General features: G+C 46.3%; 2 protein-coding genes across 3 annotated transcripts in view; one reads left to right on the forward strand and one right to left on the reverse strand.

The window, feature by feature from the left end:
* icmt (isoprenylcysteine carboxyl methyltransferase) overlaps positions 1-20,037 on the forward strand; it is a 60,309-nt gene that overhangs the window by 36,346 nt on the left and 3,926 nt on the right. The window lies entirely within an intron of this gene.
* The window catches only part of rnf207b (ring finger protein 207b), a 43,344-nt gene that overhangs the window by 21,214 nt on the left and 2,093 nt on the right, over positions 1-20,037 (reverse strand). The window contains exons 2-8 of one of the 2 annotated variants that reach the window (XM_078238809.1): positions 18,739-18,956; positions 14,816-14,948; positions 10,611-10,755; positions 9,479-9,560; positions 8,530-8,605; positions 6,326-6,451; positions 5,173-5,219 (exon numbers count right to left, since the gene is read on the reverse strand). In XM_078238809.1, coding sequence (XP_078094935.1) covers positions 5,173-5,219; positions 6,326-6,451; positions 8,530-8,605; positions 9,479-9,560; positions 10,611-10,755; positions 14,816-14,948; positions 18,739-18,929 — 800 coding nt within the window. In that variant the 5' untranslated portion in view covers positions 18,930-18,956. Of the gene's footprint in view, positions 1-5,172; positions 5,220-6,325; positions 6,452-8,529; positions 8,606-9,478; positions 9,561-10,610; positions 10,756-14,815; positions 14,949-16,520; positions 16,993-18,738; positions 18,957-20,037 lie in introns of those variants that run through there. The other variant, XM_078238810.1, reaches the window with a different exon arrangement.

Raw genomic sequence — 20,037 nt, forward strand, 5'->3', positions numbered from 1 at the left:
GTTTCCCTCTCGCCCCATCTCTCCAGGAGAATCATAGAACCCCTACAGTGCAGAAGGAGGCCATTCAGCCCATCAAGCCTGCACTGACAAAAGTCCCACCCAGGCCCTATCCCCCTGTATTTACCTTGTTAATCCTCCTGATACTAATGGTCAATTTAGCATGGCCAATCCATCCAACCTGCTCATCTTTTGGACTGTGGGAGGAAACCGGAGCACCCGGAGGAAACCCACGCAAACATGGGGAGAACATGCAAACTCCACACAGACAGTGACCCAAGGCCGAAATTGAACCCGGGTCCCTGGCACTGTGAGGCCATAAGACATAGGAGCAGAATTAGACCATTCTGCCCAGCGAGTCTGCTCTGCCATTCAATCATGGCTGATATTTTTCTCATCCCCATTCTCCTTCCTTTTCCCCATAACCCCTGATCCCCTTATTAAACAAGAACTATCTATCTCTGTCTTAAAGACACTCAATGATCTGGCCTCCACAGCCTTCTGCAGCAAGGAATTCCACAGATTCACCAGTCTCTGGCTAAAGAAATTCCTCATCATCTCTGTTTTAAAGGATCGTCCCTTTAGCCTGAAGTTGTGCCCGCTGGTTCTAGTTTTTCCTACTAGCGGAAACATCCTCTCCACATCCACTCTATCCATGCCTCGCAGTATCCTGTAAGTTTCAGTAAGACCCCCCTCGTCCTTCTAAACTCCAATGAGTACAGATCCAGACTCCTCAACCGTTCCTCATACGACAACTCTTCATTCCAGAGATCATTCTTGTGAACCCCTTTCCAAGGCCAGCACATCCTTCCTTAGATACGGGGCCCAAAACTGTTCACAATACTCCAAATGGGGTCTGACCAGACACTAGTGCTAACCACTACTGCTGACTCTCATTGGGGTTCAGTTCATTGAGTATAATGTTTGCTTTCAGTTATCTAACCCAACTATTCTTTACATGAAGTCACATCATGAGTTGTTAGAGGGTATCTGGTCACAACGAAACCCAACATCCAGCCCTGGTCAGCAGGGACCACAGGAATGGGAACCTCTTCCCTAGCACAGGGGCACTGAGGCCTAATATTGTCACTTACTACTGGGCTTCCAAGTGTATCTCAAACCTGCTGTACGTCCTAATCCAGAAGTATGAGAGGCAGACTGTATGTATGTGAAGCAATGATAGTCTGGATCTGTAATGTGTCTCTATACTTAGGAACTATCTTGTACTGGGAAACAACTCCCACCTTCCAATTCAGCTCACTGTTGTTATATTCAATAAACACTCACTCTGGAACATTACCTTGAGATATAATATTCAAGAAAGTCTGAATCGATAGGCTATCTAAAAGATAGTCACCAATAAATCTACAGTCGGCAATTCAGGAGAATCTTCCTTACCCAAAGAGTGGTTAAAAATGTAGAACTTGCAACTAGATGGATTGCTTCAGCTGAAGAGCATAGTTGTATATAAAGGGAAACTAGGTACATAAAGGACCAGCACAGGTTATGCTGATAGGGTTCGAGGAAGAGGGGCTTGGAGGAAACTCGTGTGGGGCATAAAAAGGCAAAAACCTGTTGGGTTGAATGTTCTATTTCTGTGCTGTAGACACAACACAAGAGGATCACTCTTGCACTATACTGATTGCCACTAGGGACGCTCCAGCATTCCAATACCAATATTAAACAACAATAAACATTAACATTGACAGCAGCATCTTAGCTTGGCACTGAGCAGATTATCCAGTGTTTTCTCTTGGGGGAGGTATTATTCGTTCACAGGATGTGGATGACGCTGGCTAGGTCCGCACTTATTGACCATCCCTAATTGCCCTTGAAAAGGAGGTGATGAGCTGCCTTCTTGAACCACTGCAGTCCATGTGGTGTAGGTACACCCACAGTGCTGTTAGGAAGGATGTTCCAGGATTTTGATCCAGCGACAGTGAAGGAACGGTGATATATTTCCAAGTCAAGATGGTGAGTGGCTTGGAGGGGAGCTTCCACATGGTGGTGTTCCCACATATCTGCTGCCCTTGAACCTTTAGGTGGTAGAGGTGGTAGGTTTGGAACATGCTGTCGAAGAAACCTTGATGAGTTACTGCGATGCATCTTTTAGATGGTACACACCGTTGCCACTGTGCGTCAGTGGTGAAGGGAGTGAATGTTGAAGATGGGGGATGGGGTGCCAATCAGCGGACTGCTTTGTCCTGAATGATGTCAAGCTTCTTGAGTGTGGCTGAAACTGCACTCATCCAGGCAACTGGAGAGTATTCTTGTGGACGGGCTTTGGGGAGTCAGGAGGCGAGTTACTCACCACAGGATTCCTAGCCTCTGACCTGCTCTTGCAGCCACAGTATTTATATGGCTGGTCCACTGGTCAGTGCTAACCCCAAGATGTTGATACTGGGGGGGGTTTAGTTATGGTAGTAAGACCATAAGACCTAGGAGCAGAAGTAGGCCATTCAGCCCATCGAGTCTGCGACACCATTCAATGAGATCATGACTGATCTGAAAAAATCCTCGTTCCACTTTCCCACCTTATCTCTGTAACTCTTGATTCCCTTACTGATTAAAAATCTATCTATCGCAGTCTTGAACATACTTAACCACCCAGCCTCTACAGCCTTCTGCAGTAAAGAATCCCACATACTCATTGCCTTCAGAAAAGAAATTCCTCCTCATCTCTGTCTTAAATGGGCGACCCCTTACTCCCCTTACTCTGAGATTATGTCCCCTGGTCCTAGACTCTCAGTAAGAAGTCTCACAACACCAGGTTAAAGTCCAACAGGTTTATTTGTTAGCAAATACCATAAGCTTTCGGAGTGCTGCCCCTTCGTCAGATGGAGTGGAAATCTGTTCTCCAACAGTGCACAGAGACACAGAAATCAAGTTACTTGATTGTAACTTGATTTCTGTGTCTCTGTGCACTGTTGGAGAACAGATTTCCACTCCATCTGACGAAGGGGCAGCGCTCCGAAAGCTTATGGTATTTGCTACCAAATAAACCTGTTGGACTTTAACCTGGTGTTGTGAGACTTCTTACTGTGCTTACCCCAGTCCAACGCAGGCATCTCCACACCTAGACTCTCCCACAGGGGAAACAGCCTCTCAACATCTACCCTGTCAATCCTATGTGTCTCAATAAGGTTGCTTCTTATTCTTCTAAACTCCAATGAGTGCAGGCCCAACCTACTTATCCTCTCCTCATAAGAAAATCCCTCCATACACGAGATCAACTTCCTAAACCTTCTCTGGATTGCCTCCAATGCCAATATATCTCTCCTCAGATAAGGGGACCAAAACTGTTCACAGTATTCCAGGCGTGTCTAACTAGTGCCTTGTATAGTTTTAGCAAGATTTTTCCATTGATGCCATTGAATGTCAAGGGGCAATGGTTAGATTCTCTCTTGTTGGAGATGGTCATTGCCTGGCACTTGTGTGGTGCAAATGTAGCTGATCACTTATCAGCCCAATTGTGGATATTGTCCAGATCTTGCTGCATAAGGACAGGGACTGCTTCATTATCTGAGGAATGTTGCTGAACATTGTGCAATCATCAGCAAACATTTCCCACTTCTGACCTTATGATGGAGGAAAGGTTATTGATGAAGCAGCTGAAGATGGTTGGGCCTAGGACACCACCCTGAGGAATTCCTGCAATGATGTCCATGGACTGAGATGATTGGCCTCCAACAACCACAACTATCCTCCTTTGTGCCAGGTTTTCCCCGATTCCCATCGATTCCAGTTTTGCTGGGGCTCCTCGATGCCACACTTGGCCCAATTTGCCTTGATGTTAAGGGCAGTCACTCATACCTCGCCTCTGGAGTTCAGCTCTTTAGTCCATGCACAAACCAAGGCTGCAATGAAGTCAGAAGCTGAGTGGCCCTGGTGGAACCCAAACTGAATGTCAGTGAGCAGGTTTTTTTAAATCTTCAATCATGGGATATGGGTGTCACTGGCTGGCCAGCATTTATTGCCCATCCCTAGTTGCCCTTGAGAAGGTGGTGGTGAACTGCCTTCTTGAAACTCTGCAGTCCACGTGCTGTGTGGGTTGACCCACAATGCTGTTCGGGAGGGAATTCCAGGATTGCTCAGTAAATGCATCTCGATATCAAGATCAATCACCCTTTCCATTACTTTGATAGAGATGCTGCTTTGGGAGAGTGGATCACTGCTCAGCCTTTCCACTCTTGTTACTGATCAGCAGGTTAACTGGGCGTATGCACTGTCAGGTAGGAAATGGTGCCTGGGCTAACAGTGAGTGAGCTAGACATGGGACCCATCGAGATAAGTAGCTCAACTGTTGTAACTTCAAGCAGCCCCAAGGTTTACAGGTGTATGATACCAGTTAGAAAATGCTTTTTACTCGCGGTCAACCGGGAAGCCTTCACTCAGACACTTCCAGTTAGAAATGAGCATGAGCAAGAAACCGGACTGATTTATTTTTCCCCTCCTATAACCCAGGAGTTAGAGAAGTTGCATAGATTTACTGGAATGATAGCAGCGATGAGGGACTTTTGTCGTGGAGAGAAAGAGACCAGAAAAGCTGGGTTTGTTCTCCTCAAAGCCGGGAGAATTAAGCTGAAATTCAAATTAGGAAGGGTTTTGATGGAGTAAATAAGGAGAAATTTTCCACTTCATAGAATAGAATCCCAACAGTACAGGTGAAGGCCATTTGGCCCATTGAGCCTGCACCAACAACAATCCCATCCGGGCCTTGTCCCCGTAACTTCATGTATTTACCCTGCTAGTCCCCCTGACACTAAGGGAGAATGTAGCATAGCCAATCAACCCAACCCACACATCTTTTGATCATGGGAGGAAACCAGAGCACCCAGAGGAAACCCATGCAGACACGGGGAGAATGTGCAAACTCCACACAGTCACCCGAGGCCGGAATTGAACCCGGGTCCCTGGTGCTGTGAGGCAACTGTGCTAACCACTGTGCCACCATGCTGCCCACATGCAAAGGGCTCAGTAACCAAAGGGCATGGATGCAAAATTACTGGCTAAACTAGTGGTGGGGAAAATTCAGATTCACTCTGGGACCTGATCTGTGTGGATCAGCTTCTCACCCAGTGAGCCTACAGAGAGCACCCCAGCAATATTCTGTTGTCCTGTCCTCCCACACTGCTGCCCCCTAACAGTACAGTCAGCAAAGACAACCACACTTACTTCTGAGCAGTTTTCAGCAGTATCTTCTTCCTCTCGGCTAATTTTTCCTAGGACACGAAAATAAACTGTCAGGTTTCCATGTCAAGATATAAGTACCATGTCCTACCCACCAGATTATGATCCCTCCCTTCTTCCCTCCCTCCCTCACACACTTACTTACTTACAGTCAATCACTCTTACACACATCCAAATATAAACTCATCAAGTTGCTGATTTCAGATGTGCCTCTGCCAGTGTCGGTCCACTCAATAGGCCAAGGACCCAATAAATATTTGCCCTCTTTGTCTGGAGTGTGGTTTACAGTCCAAAAAACTGACTGCCTGAATCATAAACTGAGCTGGTTTGGCGACACTGGACAACCAATTAGTCCTTTGCCATCTTCTTCTGGACCCAGCATCACAATTGGTGAAACAGAAACAACACTTTGCAGAATATTTTTTGTGCTAAACATCATTTATCCTCCTCTTGCTTTCATTACATGCATGAGGGAGTGAGTGACTTGCTTCCAACATCCTGCCAGGTGACTCTGTGTCTGGCTGTTGATGTGAGAGTCCTTCCTTCAGTCAGATCTGGGCACCGCACCTTATGATGGATATATTGACCTTGAAGGGGATACATCAGCATCGAGAGATGATGGTGTAGTGATAAGGTCACTGGACTAGTAATCCACAGGACCAGGCTGATCCAGATCAAATCCCATCATAGCTGAGAGAATTTAAATTCAATGAATAAAGGCATAGGCATCAATGAAAACTGAGCATGTGCAGGAGGCCAGAGATGGAGGAGTGCAAAGATCTAGGAAGGTTGTGTGGATGGAAGAGGTTACAGAGATAGAGAGGGAGAAGGCCATGGAAGGACATGAACACGAGGAAGCGAGTTTTAAAATGGTGGCATTGCCAGACTGGGAGTCAATGTGTAGGGAGCACAGGGGGAATGGGATTTGCAGCGAGTTCGGATCTGGGCAACAGAGTTTTGAATAAGCACAAGTTTACAGAGGGTGAAAAGTGGTCATCCAGTCAGGAGAGCATTAGAATTGTCAAGTCCAGAGGTAACAAAGGCATGAATGAAGTTTCTAGTCATGGATTACCCTCCCTTCAATGGTCCCTTACACTTACTGAGCCCTCCTAATTAATATGTCGATGGTGTGAATTACCTGCATACTGTTGAATAGTGAGCTGATGGCTGACTCCTCTTCATTGACATTGATTCTCACCTCGTTGATCATGGCTTTCAGGAGGATAATGGCTTCTCGTGTGAACGTCTGAAGCTCCTTCACTGCCTAGTGAACAAATTCACCAAGAGCTCCTGAGAATTCGTTACTTGGTTGGATCTTTAAAAAAGGAGCAACCCCCCCCCCCCCCCACCCTTTACCCCCAAGCTGAATCATCTCTTTCATTACACTGATGTCAACTTTCTCATGACATTAGACTTGCTGTCAGCCTTGGCTCAATGGGTCGCACAGTTGCCTCTGAGTCAGGAGATTATGGGTTCAAGCCCTACTCTAGGGGCTTAAGCCTAAAAACCTAGGATGACAGGCACATTCTAATCTGTACAGAGGGTATAACTGTTGATGTGTGAAAGAGAGGCAATTACTATTTGCCTATATCCTTATAAAGTGATAACCACTAACAATTCATTTTCACTGAACATATTCTTAAACTAAATGAAGATTCAATGTAATTAACAGTAAAATAGTTTTTAAATTTACAGTGTTAACGTCTTCCTCCCTAACATTACCGTTCCAACTCTTTAAACATACATTGCAGGATCGCCTCTAATCAGTAAATCATAGAATCCTACACTGCAGAAGGAGGCCATTCGGCCCAACGAGTCTGCACCGACCACAATCCCATCAAGGCTTATCCCCATAACCCCATGCATTTACCCTAGTTTGTACCCCTGACACTAAGGGGAAATTTAGCATGGCAAATCCACCTAAGCCACACACCTTTGGACTGTGGGAGGAAACTGGAGCACCTGGAGGAAACCCACGCAGACACAGGGAGAATGTGCAAACTCCACACAGACAGTGACCCAAGCCAGGAATCGAACCAGCGCTGTGAGGCAGCAGTGCTAACCACTGTGCTCACTGTGCCCTCCTACAGGGCCACTGATAAATGGCTAAGTGGGTGCCTCACAATGTGTTACCAAGGAAAGGAAACAACAGAAAGGAGGAGATGGAAGAACTGGTCTCAGTCCCATCACTGCCTCAACTCCAGGATGGGTGCCTGCCACAGACGGAGCACCCAGAGTGAAATACAGGGTCAAGAATCTTTTCTCCATAAATCCAAACACATCCAAAAACCACACTCCATTGAACCTCATCGACCTTTAGCGTGGGAAGTCGAGTTGTTTGCAGTGTTCACCTTGCGAACTGTCTCCTACAAGCAGAATCGCAGATGGCACCACATGTGGGAACTTATTACAGTCACCCTGTATTTATCATATATTGTACTTTTCTAGCCATTCTATTTACTTTAGACCACAGCTGGCCTAGGCTTCGGCCAGTGTACTGTAAGTATACCCAGGTCTACATGTGGCGTCCAAAAACTGGAATTATTTGAAATCTGAAATGCAATTGGCCCTGAGGGTTTTGGGTAAAAGATCATGAAGTCAGGATCTTCATTCTAGTTAACAGTGTTATTGACTAACTCACTGCTACTCCAGTCTTTTCAAGGATTACCTGAGGATTGCCAACACTGATTGGATGTATTCCTTGATCACATGCCCTCCTGCTGCCAACCACTTTGCCCCAACACTCATGCCAATGGTCATCCCAACATAATAGAATCATAGAATTCCTACAGTGCAGAAGGAGGCCTTTCGGCCCATTGAGTCTGCACCAACTCTCTGACAGAGTGTCTTACCCAGGCCCTCTCCCCCCACCCTATCCCCATAACACTGCACATTCACCATGGCTAATCCATCTAACCTGCACATCTTTGGACTGTGGGAAGAAACCCACCCAGACACGGAGAGATTGTGCAAACTCCACACATCACCCAAAGCCGGAATTGAACCTGGGTCCCTGGCGCTGTGAGGCAGCAATGCTAGCCACTGTGCCGCCATGGCACCCCGTGCCACCCTGTCACCATCACCACATGCCCTGCCTACCTCTCTCAGTCAGAAAGCAAGTACATTTTTTACTACCCGATTGGTTGATTCTTGACTATCAGTCAAGCAGGCATTTCTTCCCCCATCTGCAATACTTTTATAATTTATAATCTTTACAATTCTTTTCAGCAGATTTCAGGAGATTGGCCTTTAAATCTTGGAGACTCCAGGGAAATCCTGGAAGATTGGCAGCTGAGTTATACCTCTCTCACTCGCACAGAGTGAAGTCTGCAGTCCACGTACCATCACAGCCTGGTCCAGTTTCTCACAGCCTTGCATGTACGCAGTTTCAATGTCGATGCAGTGGGCTCGGCTCTCTCTGAATAATGAGATAAACAGTTACAATCAGACTGGAACAGCTCAAGGGAGGCATCAAGGACAGCCTTAGTGTAAATTTACTTCCAAAAATATCCACACCTCCTCCATTGTCACCATTTCCTGTTTTCATTGCAGATTTTCAGCATCTGCAGTGTTTTGTTTCTGTCCCCATTGCCTCGGTGGGAAAACCTTCAGCTAAGTGTAGGATTGAGCAGTCAGTCCATGCCTGAAGGTCCCCGGGGGATTCCCATGCGCACAATGGGGAGGCACAGTGGCACAGTGGTTAGCACTGCTGCCTAACGGGATCAGTGTTCGATTCCCGACTTGGGTCACTGTCTGTGTGGAGTCTGCATGTTCTCCCCGTGTTTGCGTGGGTGTCCTCCGGGTGCTCTGGTTTCCTCCCACAATCCAAAAATGTGTGCGTTAGTGGATTGGCCATGCTAAATTCTCCCTCAGTGTACTCCAACAGGCGCTGGAGTGTGGTGTCTAGGGGATTTTCACAGTAACTTCATTGCAATGTCAATGTAAGACTACTTGTGACTAATAAACTTTAAGATACGGGTCTGCTGATCTCAGGCAGTGTGGTCTATGGTCGGTCAGTTCAGAGAAAATCAGCCTGGCTTCTTGCCTCAGATTGTTATCCCTGTTGAAGAAATCTGGTATTGCCCTCCCTATCCCAGGAGAACTGCAGCCGCTCCTACTTCCAACCTGTCTCAGATCAGAGAGGGAACTGAGCCTGGCACCTTCCAGGTCGGTGAGATTCAGATCCTCCTTTGACAACTAGCAAAGGAGGTAAGTTGGTTAGTTGTTTGGGGCTATGTCTGTATGAACCTGTGCAACATATTAGATCCTGGCCCATCAGTGCCTGACTCACACTTGCATGTCCCGAAAGCAGTTAATACAGAGCATGGACATCTTCTCTGTGGAGAACATGATGTACGGTTCCTCGTGAAGAGCTGCAGAGACAAAGAGATAAGAAATAGCAGGAAGGGTAAGTCACTTGACTCACTGAGCCTTCAATACGATCGTGGATAATCTTCAACATCAGAACCACTTCACGTTCCTATCCTCACACACATTTTGAGTCCCTTTGTGTCCAAAATCTACTGATGTCATCCAGCTTCTGACAGTCATCTTGGAGCACGATGGAATTGTGGTTAGGGAAAAGAGTTTGTGGCAGGTGTAATGACTTTAACGAGACCCACAATGTGGACCTCTTAGAATATGAGCTCCCTGATTAAGGCAATGGCTTGTCCAATCAGAGAGCCCGTCATGTGTATATAATAGTGTCAGAGTTACCGGCATCCAGGGTTTATACTCTGTACGAGGAAGTATGTGTCTGAGTGTTATGTACTATGTAAATAAATCTAAATTTGGTGGAGGGACACCGGCCTTGGAGGAGTTATTTCAACAGGGATCAAAGATAATGGATTCTGTCTTCCCAATGTTTAATTGGAGGAAGATTCTGCTGATCCAATACTGGATGTCGGACAAGCAGTCTGACAATTTAGGGACAGTGTAGGGATTGGTGAGCTCGAGCTGGGTGTCCTCAATGTATCTTTGGAAAGTGATGATGTGTTTGTGGATGACATCAGCAAAGGGAAGCATAGATGAGAAATCGGAGGAGGCCAGGGCTAGATTCCTGGGGGACACCAGGTGTAACTGTGCAGGATTGGGAACAGAAACCAGTGATGGCAAATCTCTAGCTACAGGAAGATAGATAAGAATGGAAATTAGGTGAGTGCAGACCCTCCCAGCTGGACGATGACATAACCAGGTTGATTTTTACAGTAATCCAACACCAGCATGTTGCTTTCAACTTTTTTAAACTAAATTTAAGCTACTTGGGTTTCCCATGCTCTGTATTATTAATCCAATGCATGTGGATAACTAGTCCAGTAACACACTAATTATAGCACCATACCCACCCCATTTTGATTTAATAGTCTAGGGAACTATTGTCAATGAATTTGCAGCTTTCTGAGACTGGAACTAGAGATCCTTACGGCATTTCTTATGCAGCTCCTTGGTGCGTTTGGCGAGAGTTACAATCTCGTGCCGGGCAAACATTTTGGCCCTGTGTGTGTCGTCACGGCAGGAGCTACAGAGTGGCTGGTTACAGGTGTTGCAGTAAAACATGGCATCTGCATCCTGCAAGGGGACAAAGCGACAACATTAGACTCTTCAAGGACCTGATTATTCAATGTTACCTTTTTTAAAAATATATTATCTCGGCCAATTTCAGCACACCCCCTTCTCCAGCGCAGATGCTGAGTTCTAGTTGGGCAAGGGGCACTTTTCTGTAACTAACCTGAGGCACTGGATGCCTGCATACTGTCCAACCAGCAGATGGTGGTGTGTGTTGCGGTGGGTGGTGGTGGTGGGGGGGGGGGGGGGGGGGTGGTGGTTGGCTCCAATCCTGCCATCAGTGCAACATGTATGCAGGGTCACTGAGTAATGGTTCGAAGCTAAAACCTGAACACATGCATTTGCTGCACAACATGATCTTAGATTTATATAGCGCCTTTAATGTTACAAAACCTGGCCTGGAACACCACATAGCTGATGTTCGGACAAAGTTTGGACAAAGGTGTGGGTTTTAAGGAGCGTCTTTAAAGAGAAGAGAGATATTGAAGAGGCTGAGGGAGGGAATCCCAGGGCTCAGAGCCTAGACAGCTGAAGATCATGTTGTGCAGCAAATGCATGTGTTCAGGTTTTAGCTTCGGCTTCCAGGGTGGACTAAAGCAAGTGGTAGATGGTCAAGAGGGCAGAATTGGAGGAACAGAGGTCAGAATGATTTCACAGAGAGAGGGAGCGCCAAGACAGAGAAATTAAAAATCAAGGTTTTGATGGACTGGGAACTAACTGTCACTGTTACTGCAGGTCATTGAGCATGGGAGTGATTTTTCTCCTGAAGGATATCTCACTTGTAATTCTGTCTAGTCAAGGCTGAGAAAGGCTAACTCATCACAGACCGCATACAGAGCCTGCAATAGTAGTTACATAGAAACATAGATGATAGGAGCAGGAGGAGGCCATTTGGCCCTTCGAGCCTGCTCCGCCATTCATCACTATCATGGCTGATCATTCAACTCAATAGCCTAATCTTGCTTTCTTCCCATAACCTTTGATCCCTTTCGCCCCAAGTGCTATATCCAGCCACCTCTTGAATACATTCAATGTTTTGGCATCCACTACTTCCTGTGGTAATGAATTCCACAGGCTCACCACTCTTTGGGTGAAGAAATGTCTCCTCCCCTCTGTCCTAAATGGTCTACCCTGAATCCTCAGACTGTGACCCCTGGTTCTGGACTCCCCCCACCATCGGGAACATCCTACCTGTATCTACCCTGTCTAGTCCTGTTAGAATTTTATAAGTCTCTATGAAATCCCCCCTCATTTGTCTGAACCCCAATGAAAACAATCCTAACCTAGTCAATCTCTCCTCATACATCAATCCCGCCATCCCCGGAATCAGCCTGGTAAACCTTCACTGCACTCCCTCGAGAGCAAGAACATCCTTCCGCAGAAAAGAAGGTATGGCTTCACCAAGGCCCTGTATAATTGCAACATCATATCCCTGCTCCTATATTTAAAACTTCTCGCTATGAAGGCCAACATGCCATATGCCTTCTTTACCGCCTGCTGCACCTGCATGCTTACCTTCAACGACTGGTGCACAAGGACACTCAGGTCCTGCTGCACACTCCCCTCTCCCAATTTACAGCCATTCAGGTAGTAATCTGCCTCCTTGTTTTTGCTTCCAAAGTGATTAACTCACACTTATCCAAATTATACTGCATCTGCCATTGATTTGCCCACTCACCCAACCTGTCCAGATCATGCTGAAGGATCTCTGCATCCTCGTCACAGTTCACCCTCCCACCCAACTTGGTATCATCTGCAAACTTTGAGATGTTACATTTTGTTCCCTCATCCAAATCATCAATATATATTGTGAATAGCTGGGGTCCCAGCACCGATCCCTATGGCACCCCACAAGATACTGCCTGCCAATTTGAAAAGGACCCATTAATTCCAACTCTTTGTTTCCTCTCTGCCAATCAGTTTTCTATCCATCTCAATACACTTCTCCCAATCCCATGCACTTTAATCTTGCACGATAATCTCTTATGTGGGACTTTGTCAAACACTTTCTGAAAGTCCAAATATACCACATCGACTGGATCCCCCTTGTCAACTCTACTAGTTACATCTTCAAAGAATTCCAACAGATTTGTCAAGCATGATTTCCTCTTCATAAATCCATGCTGACTCTGTCTGATCCTGTCACTGCTTTCTAAATGCTCTGCTATAAAGTCCTTAATAATGGATTTGAGAATCTTCCCCATTACTGATGTTAGGTTTACTGATCTATAATTCCCTGTTTTCTCTCTACCACCCTTTTTGAATATTGGAGTGATATTAGCTACCCTCCAATCTGCAGGGACTGTTCCAGAGTCTATAGAATCTTGGAAGATAACCACCAATGCATCCACTATTTCTAGAGCCACTTCCTTATAGATTATCAGGCCCTGGGGATTTATCCACCTTCAATCCCATCAATTTTCCAGCACCATTTCTCTACTAATATTGATCTCCCTCAGTTCTTCCTTCTCACTAAATCTTGCATTCTCCAACATTTCTGGTAACTGATTTGTGTCCACTTTTGTGAAGACAGAACCAAATATGTATTCAGTTGCTCAGCCATTTCTTTGTCCCCCATTATATATTCCCCTGTTTCTGTCTGTAGGGGACCTACATTTGTCTTCACCAACTTCCTTCTCTTCACGTATCTACAGAAACTCTTAGTGTCAGTCTTTATGTTCCCTGCAAGCTTACTTTCATACTGTATTTTCCCTTTCTTAATCAATCCCTTGGTCCCTCTTTGCTGAATTCTAAACTGCTCCCAATCCTCAGACCTATTATTTTTATTGGCCAACGTATATACTTCTTCCTTGCATCAGATATAATCTCTAATTTCCTTTGTAAGCCATGGATTGGCCTTCTTACTCATTTTGCTTTTATGCCAGACAGGAATAAACAGTTGCTGCAGTTCCCCCGTGCGTTCCTTGAATGTTTGCCATTGCCTATCCACTGTCATCCCTTTAAGTAACTCTCCCCAATCTATCAAGGCCAACTCATGCCTCTTTCCTTCATCGTTTCCTTTATTAAGATTCAGCATCCTCGTCCCTGAATCAACTACGTCACTCTCCATCTTGATGAAATATTCTATCATGTTATGGTCGCTCATCCCCAAGGGGTCTCATACAGCCAGATTGGCAATGATTCCCTTCTCATTACACTGTACCCAAATGGCCTTCTCTCTAGTTGGTTCCTCCACATATTGGGCAAGAAAATCATCCTGTATACACTCCAGGAATTCCTCCTCTACGGCATTGTGGCTAATTTGATTTGCCCAATCTATGTGCAGATTAAATCACCCATGACCACCAATATTCCCTTATCACATGCATCTCTCATTTTGTGTTTAATGCCATTCCCAACATCACCACTGTATCACCACTGTAGTTGAGACATTGTTTAACTGAACCCAGTCTGTTGAATCAGCTGAAATGAACTGCACAGCAGTTGGGGGAATGACCATTGGCCTCAGCTCTGCTACACTGGTATCTACTGAATCTGGATGAAAAGACATTTTGATATGATGTAGCTACAACTGAATAGTGAAGGCTCAATGTCTAAGCTCACAAGTGGCTACTTGGACAATGTGACTGGTGCCCACGCAGCTGGATCCCAGAAATAAGAAATAAGGGCGGAATGGTGGTTAGCACTGCTGCCTCACGGGTTCAATTCTGGCCTTGGGTGACTGTGGTATTTGCACGTTCTCCCCTTGTCTGAGTGGGTTTCCTCTGGGTGCCCCGGTTTCCTCCCACACTCCAAAGATGTGCTGGTTAGGTGGATTGGCCATGCTAAATTGTCTCTTAATGTTCCGAGATGTGTAATTTAGATTGATTAACCATGGTAAATGTGTGTGGTTATGGGGATAGAGTGGGGTGGTGGGCCTGGATAAGATACTCTGTCTGAGAGTTGGTGCAGACTCAATGGGCTGAATGGCCTCCTTCTGCACTGCAGGGATTCTATGATTCTATGAAATAGATGGTGTCTTCAGAAGAGGAGGGGAGTAGAATCCAATGCTGTCCTCGCTCTTTAAGCCCTCTCAGTGGTTTAATGGGTGCCTCCTCCTTACCTGTTTCTTGCACTCAAGGTCACAGTTTGAACACTGAACAACCTCTTCATTGTCAGCCGAGCTGTCGACCAGAAACTTCAGCAATCGGTCTACTTTTGGGAGCCCACTGGTACCCTTCACGATCGACAGACGTCTGGAATAGAAACAGATTGCCTAGTGCAGCAAACGAACGATATACCTGTGCAAAATGTGGGAACTACCCCTAAGGGCAGCAGGTGAGTGGTGGATAAAGGCAGCAAGGAGTAACAGGGAAGACTATAAGGTGTGAATGAACTGGGTTCAAATTTCACATAGGACAAGACCTCCTTCAAATGAAGGCGGTCAATTATCTCTTGACATTATAAGACTATTAGACATGGGAGCAGAAGTAGGCCATTCGGCCCATCAAGTCTGCTCCACCATTCAAGAGATCATGACTGATCTGATGTGATAATCCTCAACTCCACTTTCCTGCCTTATTCCCATAACCCTTGATTCCTTTACTGATTAAAAATCTATCTCATCCTTGAAAGTACTTAATGACCCAGCCTCTATAGCCCTCTGCAGTAAAGAATTCCACAGCTTCACATACTCAGTAAGGCAACAATCTGCATTTATACAGTGCTGTTAACATGGGAAACTGTTCCCAGGAATTTCTCGGACACAAGGGGAAAACTCTGATAATAGAAAGAAAGAACTTGTATTTATATCACACCTTTCACAATCTCAATAGATCCCGAAGCTCTTCACAGCTGAATTTTAGTCACTGTTGAAATGTAGGAAAAGCAGAAGGCAATTTGTGAACAGCAAGATCCCACAGACAGCAATGTGATAATAACCAGAAAATCTGTTTCAGTGATCATTGTGAGAGTGTCAGCTGTGACTCAGTGAGTAGCAGTGTCATCTCTGAGTCATGAGGCTCTGAGTTCAAATCCCACTGCAGTGCTTGTCCAGGCGGACACCCCAGTGCAGTACTGAGGGAGTGTCGCAATGTCGGAGGCGTTGACTTTCAGAAGAGATGAGAGATGTCAAAACCCAGATCCTGTGTCGCAACTTTGATGAAGAGCAGAGAGATTACCAGCATTACCGCGACCCCCCCCCCAACCACCCCGCCCCCCCCTCCCCCGGCCCCCACCAGCACCCCCCATCCTATCCTTCAATCACAAAGCATATTATCTGGTCACTATCACATTTCTGTTTGTGGGAGTTTGATGTTGTCTGCTGTGTTTCCTACATTCCCGAGGTGACTACTTCAAAAAAGTGCTTCCTTGCCTCTAAAGCTTCTTTGAGATGCTGGGTGGTCATGAGAGGCGCTATACAAATTCAAACCATTCTTTTTAATATTGGTTGAGGGAAGGATGTTTGGGCAGGATACCAGAGTGGACTACACCCTGCTCTTCTTCGAACAGTGCTGTGGGATCTTTCTTAGCCCAGGCCTAGGTTAAAGAATGACACCTCTGACAGTGCAGCACCCCTGCAACACTGCACTGATGCATCAGTCTGGATTATGGGGCTCAGTTTTCTGGAGTAAAATGTTTTGACGCAATTAAACCCACTGAACCACAGTCCTGATTGTGCTCAGCAAGATGAGAAAGTTTAACGAAAATCCAGCCGAATGACCCGGGCTCCTCAGCAACAGGATGAAGACACCCCAATCCCACTCACTGTCAAAACACCTTCACCAACTCAACAATCCACAAAGACGGAAATAAACGGGAGCTCTCACCTGTGATCTTCAGCTTTATCCAGTCTCATGTCTGACCCTCTATGCAGGGAGTCATCCAGGTTACGTCTGGTGTGACCTCCTCCCCACTTTGCTCTCCCACCTCCCCGCACTGAAATGTCCCGGCTAGCGGACACTGCTGGACTATTGAGTGCTGGTCAGTGGCTGCTGCAGAATCGTGCAGGGCACAAATTGTACATCAGGCTGGGGAGCGACTAAAAATGGCACAAGTCAGCCAGTCACCTGTGGGAGAGACAGAGGGGAGAGGGAGGGGGGGTGCATTTCAGGAGAAAAGGACATCAGCTGCCCACCCCCTTACACACCCCCAACTCCTGGCCTCAGCTCTCTGACTTTCATGACAACACCCACAGTCTTAACTGCAATACCCACCGCCAGGCATTCATTAATTCAACACTGCTTTAGGAATTGAGAAAAAAAAATTCAACCCTCCAATCCGAATGGTCGGATCACAGACGTGTACATTTGTTTTTATCCCATGTGTTTAGAATTTAGCAATGTCAAATCTAAAATTAAAAATTGACTGGGAGATCAGATCACCTCGTAAATGTCACCCGGGGTCAGGGATCCAAAGGATACAAACACTAATGGGGGGGGGGGGGGGGGCGGTGGGTTGGGGGAGAGGAGGGGATCCTGAAAAAGAAACAAACAAACTTGTCTGTGTGTGTTTTATGGGATGTTGGGGGTGGGCTCTGGGGAGTTGCTGATGGGTCAGTGCTAGGTGTGAGTGTGCTGTTGAAGGAGCAAAGCCCTTTGCTGCTTTTCCTGGGGATAGGATGCCTGTGCTATCTGTCCCCGCTCGAGCTGATGATTCTCTCCGCATTCCAACCTGGCTAAAAGTAGCCTGGCTGCCTCCTATTGTGCAGCTGTTTGACAATGTGAGTGATGCCCTCTCCCTCTGTGATCAGGGGGAATTGAGCGGCTGACCACCCGCCTGATCCCACACAGTTAGCCGTCCTTTGGAAATCGTCCCGATCATCTGAATGCCAGGGGGAGGGAGGGAGGAGGAATGTGCCTCTATCTCCCCTGTTTATCAGGCATACCCTCTACCTCACCCCCACCCACAGTATGGACATACACATCCCTGACCTTCCCATGAGAAACTTGATCTTTAAATTCCTCCCCCTATTTTAATACTGAATGGAGTGTATCACCGGCGCTCTGGGGTTCCCTGCCTGAAAGTTATAATTGCCCCCCCCCCCAGGGATCCTGGCTATTGGCTGCTAGCGGGTCCTAATCTTCCCATGCCTGACCCCACCCCCCTCCTCCCACCAACTGGGATCACGGGATCAGGATGAGAAACTCTGGCCAATTCTTCTTCATTCTATACCCTATACCCAACCCTCCTACACACTCCAAAGATATAACGGGTTAGGTGGATTGACCATGCTAAATTGCCCTTTAATGTCAGGGGGATTAGCAGAGTAAATATGTGGAGTTATGGGGCTCGGGCTTCGGTGGCATTGTTGTCGGTGCAGGTTCGATGGGCCGAATGGCCTCCATCTGTACTGTAGGGATTCTACGATTCTATGATTCTAGCCCTAAGGTGCCTGGATCGATTGTAGCCCCATCACTCCCCCCCCCCCCACCCCACACCCTGACCTCCCATCCCCACAACCCCCATCTCATTGACTGTGCTGCAATTCGGGCAGCTCTGATCTTCCTACCCTCTGCGACTGACTGGGACCACGACCCAGGATCCTCTGGGGCAGCACTCTGGCCTCTGAATCAAAACATAATTGAAGTCCTAATCTAGAGACTTGAGTGCGTAATCCAGGCTGCTGCTCCAGTGCAGTACTGAGGGAGTGCTGCATTGTCCAAGGTACCATCTTTCAGATGAGATGTTAAATCAAAGCCCTGACCATGTTGCAGATGATTGTAAAAGATCCCACACACTGGTCTGAAAAAGAATGGGGAAATTGGCCCTTGTGTCCTGTCCATTACGGATTCCTCACTATAAATAAATAATCTGGTCATTATCTCATTGATGTTTGTGAAACCTTCAAACTGACAGTGATGACACTTCAAGAGCACTTATTAGCTGTAAAGGGTTTTGACATCCTAAGGTTGTGAAAGGTGCTATATAAATGCAAGTCTTTCTTTCCGTGTCACAGACTATTTGCAGAGTGCTTCAGGAGAAGTGCAACCTACATTTGAAATGTAAATGGTTATGAATTATGATATATATTTTCAAGTTTCTTACCCACAGAGGGGGCAGGAGAGACGTCCGTCTGCAGCTCTGCCCCGCAGACATGTGGCGCAGAAGGTGTGGTAGCAGTCCAGGAGGCAGGGGTGTTCATACTGCTCATAGCAGAGATGGCAGACGAGAGGATGGCAGTTTGCATTGTCCAGATCGTACAGATTATCCAAGGGAGAGAATATTCCACCAGACATCAGCAACAGAGAATTACCAGGACCACTCTGTCTCAAAACATAAAAGACTGAAATAGTCAATCACATATCCTTCCCCTAAACCCAACCCTGCTCTAGACCGGTCCGCACCTTACATCTGAACACACCTGACCACCAGTCCCATCCTTTACCTGCCCTATAATCAACCATAGAATCATAGAAAAGTTACAGCACAGAAGGAGGCCATTTGACCCATCTTGTCCATGCCAGAACCCTCCCCTATACCCAACCCTCCCCTATACCCAACCCTCCCCTACACCCAAACCTCTACTACACTCAATCCTCCCCTACACAAGACTCTGTCCTACTTCGAACCTCATCCTATATTCAACTCTCCTCTAGAATGATCTCTCCCCTAGACCCAGCTTTGTTCTACATTGTTCCTCTCCACATACCTCTGTATTATACGAATGGGCTCTACCTTGGGCAGTGGAGGCACCAGCTCCTTGCTAAGACTCACAGTTGCCTTTCTTCATGTTGAAGTTAGACAATGACAGTTGGGTCAGTAATGTTACCATGGGGGAGAAGGGGCATCACAAACAATCCTGACCCTATTACCATCAAACAGCCACACACTTGTTTTCCAACTACCCACTCCAGTAGATAGTTACTGGAGGGGGAGACTTCTCTAGCCCAGGGAGAATGTCAATTCCAACACCCATCCCACCATTCTAACTAAGATCAGATAATCAGTGTTGTCCCTGGGCCCTTCCTGGGTTGGGTGGCTTGGTGCCACACCAGGTAACATACTTATTTGCTGAGCCACTGTGTCGGGGTGCATTTATATTTAAAACTATATTATCACCCATGAAGGTAGACACAGGGAGTTAAGATCAAGCATTAACTTCACATGAAATATGGTTAGAGGATGGCAGAAATTGAGTTTTATAGATTTAGAATACTATTCAGCCACACTTGGAGTACTGTGAACTGTTCTGGTCTTCATATTATAACAAAGATATAGAAGCACCGGAGAAGGTGCAATAAAATTCAATGGGATAATACTGGAACTGAGAGGATATATTTATCAGGAATGATTGAATGGGTTGAGACTCTTTTCTCAAGAAAAGAAAATACTGATCTGATAGAA

The sequence above is a fragment of the Mustelus asterias genome, chromosome 22 (genome assembly GCF_964213995.1).
Source record: "Mustelus asterias chromosome 22, sMusAst1.hap1.1, whole genome shotgun sequence".
Taxonomy (NCBI): Eukaryota; Metazoa; Chordata; class Chondrichthyes; order Carcharhiniformes; family Triakidae; genus Mustelus; species Mustelus asterias.